A 12,844-nucleotide genomic window follows, 5' to 3' on the forward strand; every position below is an offset into this window, starting at 1 on the left:
ATCTATCTATATACTATTAAAACTCTCATTGTCATGAATTTTAACTGGGAGAAGTGATGCAATTTTTGAACTAAGATACCTCAAATGGGCTAAAGGTAAAGGTTCCCCTGCAGATGCGTGCTAGTCGTTTCCGACTCTAGGGGCCAGTGCTCATCTCCGTTCCAAAGCTGAAGAGCCAGCACTTGTCCGAGGACTTTTCCGTGGTGATGTGGCCAGCATGACTAGACGCCAAAGGTGCACAGAACGCTGTTACCTTCCCACCGTAGTGGTCCCTATTTTTCTACTTGCCTTTTTACGTTCTTTCAAACTGCTAGTTTGGCAGAAGCTGGGACGAGTAACAGGTGCTCACTCTGTTACGCAGCACTCGAGATTCGACCCGCCAAACTGCCGAACAGATCGACAAGCTCAGCGTCCTAACCCACTGAGCCACCGCGTCCCTTCAAATGGGCTAACTTACAGAATATACCCAAAATCCAGCATTCTTGACTTTCAAGGAAATAAAATTTGGGGGAATTGTGGCTATATCAGTGCTACTGGTTGCTGGTGTACTGGTGCACTGCTCCTGCTGCTGCAAAGGAAGGGAAGACAGGGAACATTTTCTTTAGGACTGTAGAAAATGCTTGTGATATTCTATTGAGTTTGATGCAGTATAATCTATTACACGCTAACAATCTACTATAGTCCTAATAATTCTTTTTCCCCCTCCTTTTACTAGGTGGAATCTGTACTAAGGCAAGGTCTTACTGTTTTAACTTGGTCCTCTCTGACATTAAATAGCTTCTTTCAAGAGGTTGATGAAGTTATGAAAATGTTTAATCAGCTTTTGAAAAAGGTATATTTAGTTTTCCTTCGTTCCATTAGTAGTATCAAGGATTGAATTTGGGCCCCAAAAATTCAAAGCATGTGTTCTGTTGCTGAATGTTGGCTCTACAGCTTAATTCAAATATACATTAATTTTCATCTTAATTTAATATTTATAATTATTCCAGTGTAGACAGTGTATATAATCTGTTCAGATTTCCGAAGTGTCATAAGACAGAAAGAACAGTACAGTTAATTTATTGTATTCTTATTAATACAATTAAGTTACAGTTTTATTGAAGGATTGGAGCATAGAAGAATCTCTTTGTTGTATGGATTTGAATCACAGCTTTTTAATTTTAATCTATTTTTAACTTAATCTAATTGATTAATCATACTATATGTTTTTCTAGTGGGGCTTCTTATCACCCTCAAGTTTATGTTTTTTAAAAAAAAAAATCAAGCAAAATGTTTGTGTAATCCTAGCAAGAAATCAGTTAACAATCTTTTCTTTAATACAGATTAATGACTTGTGTGAAATGCAGATTGATTTAACACTGAAGGATATATCAAATACTCTGCTGTTGATATTACCTGAAAGTGCAACAAAAGTGGAGGACTTATTGGCACGCAATGAGGTAAACATAGTTTTAGCCATTCTTCTGTTGGTGAACATATGTGCATATATCCATAATGTGGGCTCTATAAAGAACAATTTTAGTTATTTAGCTATGATAATTTTTAAATATTCTTTTAGAATTCTAAAGAATTCTATTTTTCATACTTCTCCACAAGATGGCAAACATCTCTATACCATCATGTTTCTCTTTTAGTTTTATTGATTTGCTCAATATTTATGTTTTCTAAATGTGTGTAAACTTCACTCATCTCTGTTGATGAAAGACCAGTGCTTTAAAATGCTGAATAACTGCAGAAATTTACTTTGTAGGATATTCATTTCACCTTATCCGATTATACATTAAATCTTAAAGAACATGCTTCAGTTTGTTATTAGCAGTTCCTCTGAATTTACCACACAGTTCTAATTATTATGATTTATTTTAAGTACATAACTGCCATTCATTTTTAAAAACCTTATATTCCAAAAAGCAGAAAATAATTTTACTAGTAAATATGAAATCATTGATGCTTCAGTCACAAAAGTCATCCATGTAAGTTGAAGAGCTTCAGTATCAGACTATACTGTATCTGTAGAAGTAATACCTGCCTTAACATATGTACATGTAATAATTAGTAATGCCACCATTATTTAATGTTTGTATTTTGTTTCCATAGTAGAAAACTGCTTATGCCTTAGTTACCTCCATTTGGGATTGGAGGTAAACTATGTTTCCTGTACATTGAACTGCTCTTGAAAGCTACTAGAAACTATGGCTGGTTCTGAATATAGCAGCTTAAATAATTATGGGCATTCCTTCGTTTGCTCATGTAACATATCTATTTCAAGAGCTGCACTTGTTTTCCATGTGTACCAAATGTCACCTATAAAGCCCTTCAGAGAACACTGTGGTGGTTCAGTGGTTAGAATACAGTACTGCAGGCTACTCTACAGGGTGAACTTTTCCCAATAATCGTGGAAGTTTCAATTCCACTGTGACAGGGTTTATGATCTTAGTAATGGGAAAAGTTCACCCTGTGTTTCATTGAAGTCTATTAAAACCTGTATCGGAATCCTCTATGAGACCTCTCCCAAAGAAGCAGCTGGGTCCAGTAGTGGTAGAGGAGGAGACACATTATGAAATAAAACAAATTCTTGATTCTGGGTTGTACAAGGGAAAGTTACAGTACCTTGTTCAGTGGAAAGGCTACCCCCTTTCAGAAGCTACATGGGTGAATAGTAGTAATGGGAAAGCGGATAGATTAATTTAAAAAAGTTTTATGATAAATACCCTCATAAGCCTCAAGGGAATACTTAACCTACTTTTTGTTTCCCCTACAGGATACTCTTTCTTTCTGAGAGGGGCAGACTGTCAACTCTACAAATGTGCATGGCTGAAGCCATTTTTTCTACTTATTTTCAGTTGCCACATAGAATGGAGGGGGGGGGTTGCTCAGGTGCTTCACTAGTCAAACTAATCTTTTGTCCCATGGGAACCAAGGTAATCAGCTGCTCCCAAGACTGCAGGCTGGTCGTTGTGTAAAATGCTCACTGAGGAGATGTATTGGGGAATTATTATATGTGTCTCCAGACTTGGTTTCACTTTCCTCCTTGATCTCAAGTCTTCATTGAGTTGTTACTGCTCTCCCAAAAGTGAGTGGGTAGGCGGTTCGGAGCCCAGCACCCTGAGAAAATGAAGTTTTATGAGACTTGATTTAATGTCAAGGTTCTGACAGACAGAGATGAATAAAGCAGAACTCTGAGGCTTGCAAATTCCCCAAAGAACATGTTTATTAGTTACAAAGTATCGGCACATCAAAAGTGAAACCAAGTCTGCAGACACACACAACAATTTCCCAATACATCTTCTTGGCAGGCTTTTTACGCAATATCCAGCCTGCAGTCTTGGGAGCAGCCGATGACCTTTGTTCCCATGGGACAAAATATTATTTTGACTAGCGAAGCACCTGGGCAACCCACTCCCTCCATTCTATGCGGCAACCAAAAATGAGTAGGAAAAACGGCTTCAGCCATGCTCATTTGTAGAGTTGACAATATGCTGACTCTGTAAACCACTTAGAGAGGGCTGTAAAGCACTGTGAAGCAGTATATAAGTCTAAGTGCTATTACTATCTCACAGACTGACTTCTGCCAATAGTTTCCACCTGCCCAATTAGATGAGGATGAGTGGCTTCTCTCTAGGGCAATGATGTCATCTACCATGGCCTTTTATTCCAGAATAGCATCTCATTGAATGCTTAATTTGCCTTATCACACTTGGGATTCCGAAAGTGAATCACTTCCGGCTTTGAGGGAGATTCTTCCTGCGTATGAATATTGATCATATCAGTTGTTTTTGTTCCCCAGCAGAGATTATCTTTTTTAATGTTGCTGAGGAGGGCTTGGAGCTTGGTTGTTTTAATCTTGTTTATACACATAAAGTCTTTAAGTTGCCTAGTCAATGATAAAAACTACATAAAAGTATCGTAAAATAAATAGAATGCTGTTATTGTATTTAAACAGGTACACACAAAGGAATGGGCTGAAATATTAAACAATAAAAGTACGCATGTAGAAGATGCTGTACAAGAACTCATATCAATATTTGAGCAAATTTATGAAGTTAAACATGTCAAAAAGCTGGCTCCAAAAAAATTTCAAACATCAGGTATCTGTGGCTCCCTTCATTATTAAGAATTTAACTATCATCATCAAGATTTTTTCTATTTATTTACAGACATTTTAATAATTAATGATATTTCTCTATGATTTTAATTTTGGAAGCATAACAAGGAAAACAGGTCTTTATAATCAGTCATTATAACAAGAACTTTTGCTTCCTGAAAATAATATATTCAGGCCTGTATTTAATAGAAGCTAAATTGTTTATCTGGGAGTATTCCCAGGTAAGAAGTTCTTGGATGCTGCAGGAATGTGGGAGGGAGGCTGTGGGAGGGGACTGCTGCAGCACTGTGTGAGCACAGGAAGGCCATGGGGTGCAGAGTGTGGTGCTGGACAAGTGCAGGTAGGACCTGGGGTGTGAGGGTGCAGTGCTTTGTGAGCTAGGAAAACCAAGGGGTGGGAGAGTATGGTGCTGTGTGAGTGCAGAAAGCCCATGGAGTGGAGGGCGCAGCTCTGCAGGAGCATAAGAGCACCAGGGGATAGAGAAGGGGTAGGCAACCTTGGCTCTTTTATGACTCATGGACTTCAATTCCCAGAATTCCTGAGCCAGCATGGCTCAGCGTGGAAACCTCTCTCTTTCCCCTCAGCATGGCTGGCTCATGAATTCTGGGAGTTGAAGTCCATGAGTCATAAAAGAGCCAAGGTTGTCTACCCCTGGGATAGAGGATGCAGTATATGGTGCAAGCATGTAAGCTAGGAGGACTTATCAAAATGACTTGCAACTTTTCTGGTTGGCTTCCCCATTGATTTTGCTTGTGGGAAGCTTGCAGAGAAGGACACAAATGGCAATCATGTGACCACGGCTGCCTGCAATGTTGTAATCATGAGCTGGACATCCAGTGTGTACAGTATCCTGTGATGGCCAGAACCCCGAGGACTGATCATATGTCCCAAAAGGGGGAAAGGATGTACTTCCAAAATTTACAAGATTCTGTTAATGTAACTTTATAATAAAGTAGAGCTAGTACTTCTGGTTAAGTTTTTTATCTGGACTACCTCACAAGGCTGACCTTAATCTTGCAAGTCTGAAAATACATTTCAGGTAGAAAGGGCACAACTGGCACATGGTTATGGGAAATTATGGTATCTTCCTGGACTATTTATGGTGATTAAGAGTGGAGTGAATAATGTTCTGGTGTTCTCTGACTAGTGTTGGCGGGCAGCGGATGGGAGAAACTGCGCTAGAAAACTCTGAAATTCAGGGTGCATCAGGGTCAGTGCTCCATCCCTTGCTTAATATTTCCCTGAGGTTGGTAGGTGAGGACATTCATTAATTTTGAGTCAGGTTATCATCAATACACTGAAGACACCAGGTATACATCTTAACCTCAATCTGACAAGGTGATTTGTGAAGACCTCAGTGTCTCTTGACTTCCAGTTTGGAGGAATAGACTATCTTCCAAATACTGGGTTTTATGTAATATTATTGGACACAAAGTTTGTATAAAAGGTTTTTTTTTTTAAAAAAACTAGCAATGTAATACTAGTTATTATATTTATAAGCTCTGTGCCTAAGTCATCAAGTGTAGGAGTACAATCAGTTGGGTTTTCCTCTCTTAGGTGGAGAATCAATTGTTCCTATGATGTTTCTGCCCCCATTTCATGTTTCTCTTAAGATTTACATCAGTGCATATCTCAAAGGCTCAAACAATATGACCAATAACTGACTACCGATAGAAGCAATATGTATTGTGCTCTATCTATGTAGGGTTCTGTGGAGATCTTAGATTGAATGTGTGAATGGATGCAAACTCTCCCACAATATATACTATATCAGCTTATGCACATGGCTTTGATTGAATGAATTCACTTCTCTTTTATTTGAAATAGAAGGAAAACATGTAGCATTTGGAGGTGGAGAAGAAGAGAGACTCTCTTCAGCGTCTTCAATTATGATTAGTAGTGAAGAAGCTGAGGACAGTGAAAAAGAGGATGAATTCAAAAAGGTATTTCATCACCTATTGAACATTTATTCCTGGGGTGTCAAACTGCCAGCCCGCAGGCGGGAAGCATCATGTGGAAGCCATGCCCACCCCATTGCCGGCAATGGCAAAACCCTCCCAATACGTTGCACGATGTCACGTGACGTCGTGAGTTTGACATGTCTGATTTATTCAATATACATATTATTGAAATAATGGAAATAATTTAAAAACAATTGCATTATTTATTAGAATCATTGATGAATATCTTTCTAACTCCCCTAATATATTTCATGCTGTGAAAACTGCTTTAATTGAACAAAATTTTAGACAAATTTAGTGCTGAATTATCTTGCTGATACAGTAGGATTTAAAATAGAAAAGTGGCAAAGAGGAGAGGTGCTAAAACCATCCCCTCCTTCTTTTTTGCTAGAAACTTTTCTTCTCACCCAATTTTCAATTGGTGAGATTTAGTTCTGAGGTTTACTCGCCACGTATAAACAAGGAGAAGAAAGTATATGCCTGGTGCTCCTTTCTGCCAATACCGTCTAAGGAATCCCTTAAACCGGGGGTCTCCAAACTTGGCAACTTTAAGACTTGTGGAGTTCAACTCCCAGAATTCCCCAGCCAGCGCATGCTGGCTGGGGAATTCTGGGAGTTGAAGTCCACAAGTCTTAAAGTTGCCACATTTGGAGACCCCTGACTTAGATCCATGCCTATTACCTAGCTGTGCTTTCAGTTCATTATTAAAATCAGCCTCGTCAAGTTGGTTTGCTCTGAGTCAGATCTCATTTGCGTTACATGAGTTTTTCTTGTGGTTCATTTAGCTGAAAATAGGAATGTTGTTTTCAGCAGGATATTCAGCATCAGTAACCTTCATGGGTTATGCCAGAAGAAGTAAATTGCTGAATGATTTTGAACAGGTATGTAGTTGATATGAATCTAAACTGCTACTTTTCACTGCAGGAATGCAAAGAGGTAGTTGCATATTTTAGCCATCAGCTGCTGGATAGCCTGCAGAAAACTACACGATTATCCTTAGATGCTCTTAAAAGAAGAGTATTTGTTTCAAGGTACGTGATATAAGTGAAAAATTTTTTTTCCACCTGCCCTAATACACTTGGCACTTTTGTTTCTACCAGCAGAAAGAAACAAATGAGAAAATTCCAGCCGAATGTTTCCTTAAGAACCAATAAAGTTTTCAATAGCAAGAAATAAACAAATCCCTGAATTCCTAACTTCACCTGCTATTCCTTGATCATTTGCTTTTTAACCATAAGAGTAATGATTCAGTATTTGTATTTTTTCTTAATCCAGTAGGGTAGCACTATGACTTTCATTAAAAAACAAGGATTTTTGACTGTGTATGCTCATTCCTTGGATGTAGCTATCAGAAGTTAATCTTAACTCAAAATGTTTCATCTTTATAAAACTAGTATGTGTAGAGCTGGATATAGTAGTACAGAAATTTGCAGTGCTTAGTCTTGCTTTGTTATTTATTAAATATAAAATAAGCTTTAATCAATGGCCTATCTTAGCCCTGGGAGTGGTGAGTGCCAGTATGGCCTAACAGATTCCTTTGAGAAGCCCATGATAGTCCTTTTCTCCCTGAGTTCTCGCTTAATATAATAAAGTCCTCAGGGAGAAGGGCGGTATAGAAATATTATTAAATTAAATTAAATTAAATGATTTAATCCTCATTTCTTGTTCAGCTCCACCAACTTTGGACGGCTGCCTTATTTACCTCAGACAACAGTCAAACCTGAAGATGTCGTTACTTTTCTGAAAGCTGAAGTGCACTTAGCCATTCCTCATGTGGTAAGTGTTTTTTTGTAATATGTGATTTTTGCAATCACAGAGAAGGTAATCCATCATCTATGAATTTCTTCTGACCATGTCACTTGTGCAGTGCTACTTAACATGTTTATTAAAAGCTTGGATAATGCAATAGACAATTGCAAATATGGTTAAAATGACAGGAGAAAAGGATATGGATGTGTCAGGAAGAGACAAGAAGCTTGGAAAGCTGATCTGGTAACAAAAATGAATTAAAAGAATAAAATACATTTAAATAGAATGTAGCACTAAATACACAAATATCATATAGAAATATTGATTTCATGCATGCTGTGAAAGAAGACTTTGCTCATGAAAGCTTATATTGTAAACATTTGCTTTAAGGTGCTTCAGGATTTATTTTCAGCTCTTGTCAAAGTCAGTTCATTGAATTTCAAATGTAGGAAAAGCTCCAGGCTCAACTGAACTGCAAAGAAATGGATGACATTCTGTTTCCTAATTTCTAGAATTAAAATTGCACAACACAACATGGCTTTAGCTGTATATTAGAGTAGGTGAAGTGTTTCATATTATTGCACCATTTAGTAATATTGGAAATTCTGGGTCACAAGGAGGAAGCTTTAATAGAAGTTCTATTCCATTCCAGTGTTGTCTATTTCTGGAAGAGGAAGGACAGATGTAGAGAGAAACTGCACGAACAGTTCTCAAATTTGCCAAAATCTACTCACTAGCTCAAACCCTGCATGTTAGTAGTGTGATGGATCAATACACACTTAAGATTTTGGTTCTTTCTCTGTAACCTGGAAAAATTGCAGCTTTCATGTTCCACTTCATTTGAACATGCAGATCAAATATTTCATAGTTTACACATACTGCATTGAAATGTATAATTTTGCGCCAGTGAGCTGGTGATTGATCGTAATAACCAACCCACCATATGTATTTCTTGAAAAATGTCTTTTTTCCCTTTATTTTTAGATGATGGTGCCCAGTTTGGATGATATCCAGCAAGCCATCAACCGTATGATTCAGTTGACCTTGGATGTAAGCCGGGGTGTGGCTCACTGGGGCCAACATCACTTGTTAAAATCCAACAACCAGGGGGAAGGCAGTGTTCCTACATCACCTAGTGCATTAGGGAAGCTACAAAAAAAAGAAGAAAGTGAGATCCCTGTTTCTCTTTTTTTCCCCTCTTTTAAAAATATTGCTTTTAAAATTTCAGCCTTATTTCAGCTACCCAGGAGAAAGTCACAGTAGAATTCTAACCATGCTTATTGAGATGTAGATTCCTACATGCTGAATGGAGTTTGCTTTCTTAAATAGGTATATATAGAATAGAATTGCATTTTATCTCTTATTACGATAAATTATGAAAGCATAATAGAAATTAGTTTTATCAATTAGCTAACCCTCCAATTATTTTAAATTATTCCTCTCGTAAGATCTCATAGACTCAGAATTATAGGTGTTTGTCCAGCACATTTGAACACCAGAAGGTTAGAAAACCTAGCTGATTTAATTAGATGTTTAATCATGTCATTATAGAGAAATTAGTTTACTTTTAATATAATTAGTATAAAACACATGTAAGGTCTGTAATGTGGTTTTGAAAAGGCTATTTCATTTACGAATTCAAATGGTACAATGTACCTTTCTTTGGCACAGGTTTCATGATAGTTTTCAACCAATAGAGTATGATCATTTGTTTCCCTTACTCTGGAAATGTTAACATATTGTAAATTTTTTATGTATACTATGTACTTTATGTACTTAGTTTGTAATACTTTTTCTTATTAAGTTTGTTACTGTTTTCTTTTTTATTTTCTTTCTATTTTGTCTACTTTTTAAAACTTTCTATTTTGTCTATTTTTTAATAAAACAATAACTGTTAGCAAGATAGGGTTGCCTCTAACCCAGTTAGCACTGCTTTAATACAATAGTTACTCTTTAGTTTAAAATTAAACTAGAATTACAACTGATTTGCCAGTATTCCTACACTTTTTTATTATGAATTTCCCATTGTGTTCATTCCACACTAGTGAGTATGATGTAGCTGCTATGATAGAACAATTTGAATGGTTCCCTGTAACTCCAAGCCAAGAAGTGTTGAGGGCCATTAACGTGGTGCCTTTAAAAACAGGCAGAGTCTCCTAGAACTGTTAGACAGGTGGCAAATAAATGTAATAATAAATAAATATATGCTTGTGGAGGACTCATCTATAAAAAATTGTTGCTCTTGAAGTTTCAGTATTAGCTCTACATTGGGAGTACCTTGTCTTGAACGTGGAGCGGAAGGAGTCTCTCTCCATCTCCTGTTTGATGATTTTCTTTATGTGTATTTTTAAGGATGTTTCATTAGTACTGAAACCTTTTTCTGATTAACCGCCTGTGAACCGCCCTGAGTCCTCAGGGAGAAGGGCGGTATATAAATATTATTAAATTAAATTAAATTAAAATTAAATTAACATTTTATTTAAATGAAAAACACTCTAGTACTCTAACTTCATAATATTATTGTATTAACATATGCCCTATGGTTTTATACAGATACAACACTGTAAGAATCATCATTTTAAATAATTAAAACCCCTTTTTGACCAGTATTTTCATTTTTAAAATTAAGGACAATTAAGCTGCTTCTCTGATTAGGACTATTTAAACTGAAAGACAGGGATAGTGATATATAGCTAGTTTAAATAGTCCTAATCAGAGAAGCAGCTTAATATTCAGGAAATATTATTTTAAAATAAATGAACCATGATAGGTTCGGCTCTTACCAACCATTTTAGTTCTTCCCATTTGATAATATGGAAAAATTGCACTAAAGACATTTTCAACTACAGTTTTCTGATAAATTTTAGTTAAGAGAGAGGATATAGGGATGAATAGATGAATCCTGCCTCCTGCCAACGAGATTAACAATATTTCACATAGGTGGGACTACTGCTTTCTTTTCTGGAAAACATATAATCTCATCTGGCCAATTAAACAGATTGTTCTACTGCAGTATTTTGTTGATTTCCTGGCTATGACAAATAAAACAAAAACTTAAATAATATAAATATATGTTTTGTAATATTTTAGATTTTATATTTCATATTTTATATTTTTACATCTTGTGGTTTTTTTCATCAAAATGTGATGTGAATGTGTCATATTACAAATAAATAAATTCTATTGCAGTCAAGAAAATATATATATATATATATATATATATATATATATATATATATATATATATATATATATATATATATATATATATATATATATAATAAAGATGTAAAATATTTGTGCGGTGTGTTAATTTTTTTCCAGAAACACTAGAGGACCAATTTCCTTCTAGAAAGCTGAGAAATTTTTATCCAGGTGTGGCAGAACATAAGGATATATCCAAATTAGTTGTGCTTTTGTCCTCAGCTGTAAACTCAGTAAGGAAAGCTACAAGTGAAGCATTGCAAGACTTTCAAAAGTATAAAGCCCTGTGGACAGAAGACAGGGATGCTAAAGTTCAGGTAATACCCACTTTGGATTTTTTGGCATGTGAAAGATAGATAGTTTCAGTTTAAGGAAAAGGCAATGCAGTTGTAAAACTGCATCTTCAGCATTAGCAGTGAACTTGCTATCCAATAATGGTGTGTTACACTAAAGGAATTACAAATGTTTGAGGCCTACTTAGAATCAGGTCTCAACAAATTGACATACCGTAATTCATTCAGTCATTTATTAAGGATTACCAGTGCTGTTTTTGAAAGCCAGGTTGTCATTTTTGAAAGCCAGATTTGTCGTTTCTTTGACATCAATGCACATATAGCACCTCCTGGGGAAGAATAGAAGGGCAGAACATTTTTTATGTAACTAATGAGAAAGACAATTTATCAGTTGTTGAGTAATAATGATGTTTTCTCTAGTCCCATAAGGATTCTGAGATGGGGTCTGGCATCAACCCTTTTGATGTGTTTTTGTATACAATAGTTATCTCTTTGTAACATTCAGAATCCCTAATAAAGTTAAAGAACCAGCTTTGGCAATTGATGTAGGGCTGTACTACATTATAGTACAGAGCAACATAGACCACCTGCAAAGTGTGGCCTTCAGCAGCCAAAAACAAGTTCCTGGATATTCTAGGAGTGGATAGTTGATGGGGAGATATTGTCACAAGGGAGACAATGAAGAAGAGGATAGGAATATGTGCACAGCCACAAGCAAATCTATTGTTTATGGTTTACCTATAGCAATTCAATGTATGTGACTTAGTAGAAAGGACCAGAATTGAAATAATACGGTATTGAACTTGATTATAGTTAAATAAGCAATATTAATGGTTGCAATTCCTCACAGCAATTTTTGGCCAATAATCCATCTCTGACTGAGATCCGATCAGAAATTCTTCATTATGCTACCTTTGAACAGGAAATAGAAGATTTAAAACCAACAGTTTCTGTTGGCCCCATTGAACTCAATACAGGTATGAAATGGTGTAAGAGGCTGCAATATTTGGAAAAGTATCTAACAGTTAGAAGACAGAAATATTTGCATAGATAAAATTAGCAAAAATGGTGCAGTAGTATATCTGTTTAAATAATATACATATGTTAATTTTATGTGAATAGCTGTATCAATATTTTTGCTTTTGTATGATCAGCTTTAATCATGCTTAGAACATGCCTATTCATTTCATTAAGACTTCTCTGAAGATGATTTATTTTGGATGCAATCTCTTGATTCTATGCTTCTCTAGATCCGTACTGACCTCTGTCCAATTTATACTTTTAAAAATGTGAAAAGACAATAATTAATGAAAGGTTTGGCACAGCAATATTAATAGAAATTGACTAAAATATAAAAAACATACCTTTAATATAGCCAGTAATAGTTTTACTTATATTTTTTTTTTAAAAATGGAATCTATAAAATTATCAAAACCAGCAATAAATATGATAAATATCACAAAGAAAAAAGATTAAAATGTGGCATGACTCCAGCCATGGCCATAAATCAATAATAACCAATTTTTAAAGAA

At 35.9% G+C, this 12,844-nt stretch overlaps 1 protein-coding gene and 1 long non-coding RNA gene across 2 annotated transcripts in view; one reads left to right on the forward strand and one right to left on the reverse strand.

Moving 5' to 3' along the window:
• Positions 1-12,844, forward strand: part of DNAH8 (dynein axonemal heavy chain 8) — a 134,675-nt gene that overhangs the window by 22,558 nt on the left and 99,273 nt on the right. The window contains exons 16-24 of the mRNA XM_083349336.1: positions 716-832; positions 1,323-1,439; positions 3,944-4,088; positions 5,933-6,048; positions 6,991-7,097; positions 7,737-7,842; positions 8,800-8,983; positions 11,140-11,336; positions 12,163-12,289. Of these exons, the coding sequence (XP_083205462.1) occupies positions 716-832; positions 1,323-1,439; positions 3,944-4,088; positions 5,933-6,048; positions 6,991-7,097; positions 7,737-7,842; positions 8,800-8,983; positions 11,140-11,336; positions 12,163-12,289 (1,216 nt within the window). The remainder of the gene's footprint in view (positions 1-715; positions 833-1,322; positions 1,440-3,943; positions 4,089-5,932; positions 6,049-6,990; positions 7,098-7,736; positions 7,843-8,799; positions 8,984-11,139; positions 11,337-12,162; positions 12,290-12,844) is intronic.
• LOC310632275 lies at positions 474-11,643 on the reverse strand. The gene is made up of 3 exons (XR_014490820.1): positions 11,559-11,643; positions 1,396-1,503; positions 474-568 (listed from the first exon to the last, which is right to left on the reverse strand). It is a non-coding gene; the product is annotated as an uncharacterized lncRNA (long non-coding RNA).

The sequence above is a fragment of the Vipera ursinii genome, assembly GCF_947247035.1.
Source record: "Vipera ursinii genome assembly, chromosome: 1".
In the NCBI taxonomy this organism is placed as follows: domain Eukaryota; kingdom Metazoa; phylum Chordata; class Lepidosauria; order Squamata; family Viperidae; genus Vipera; species Vipera ursinii.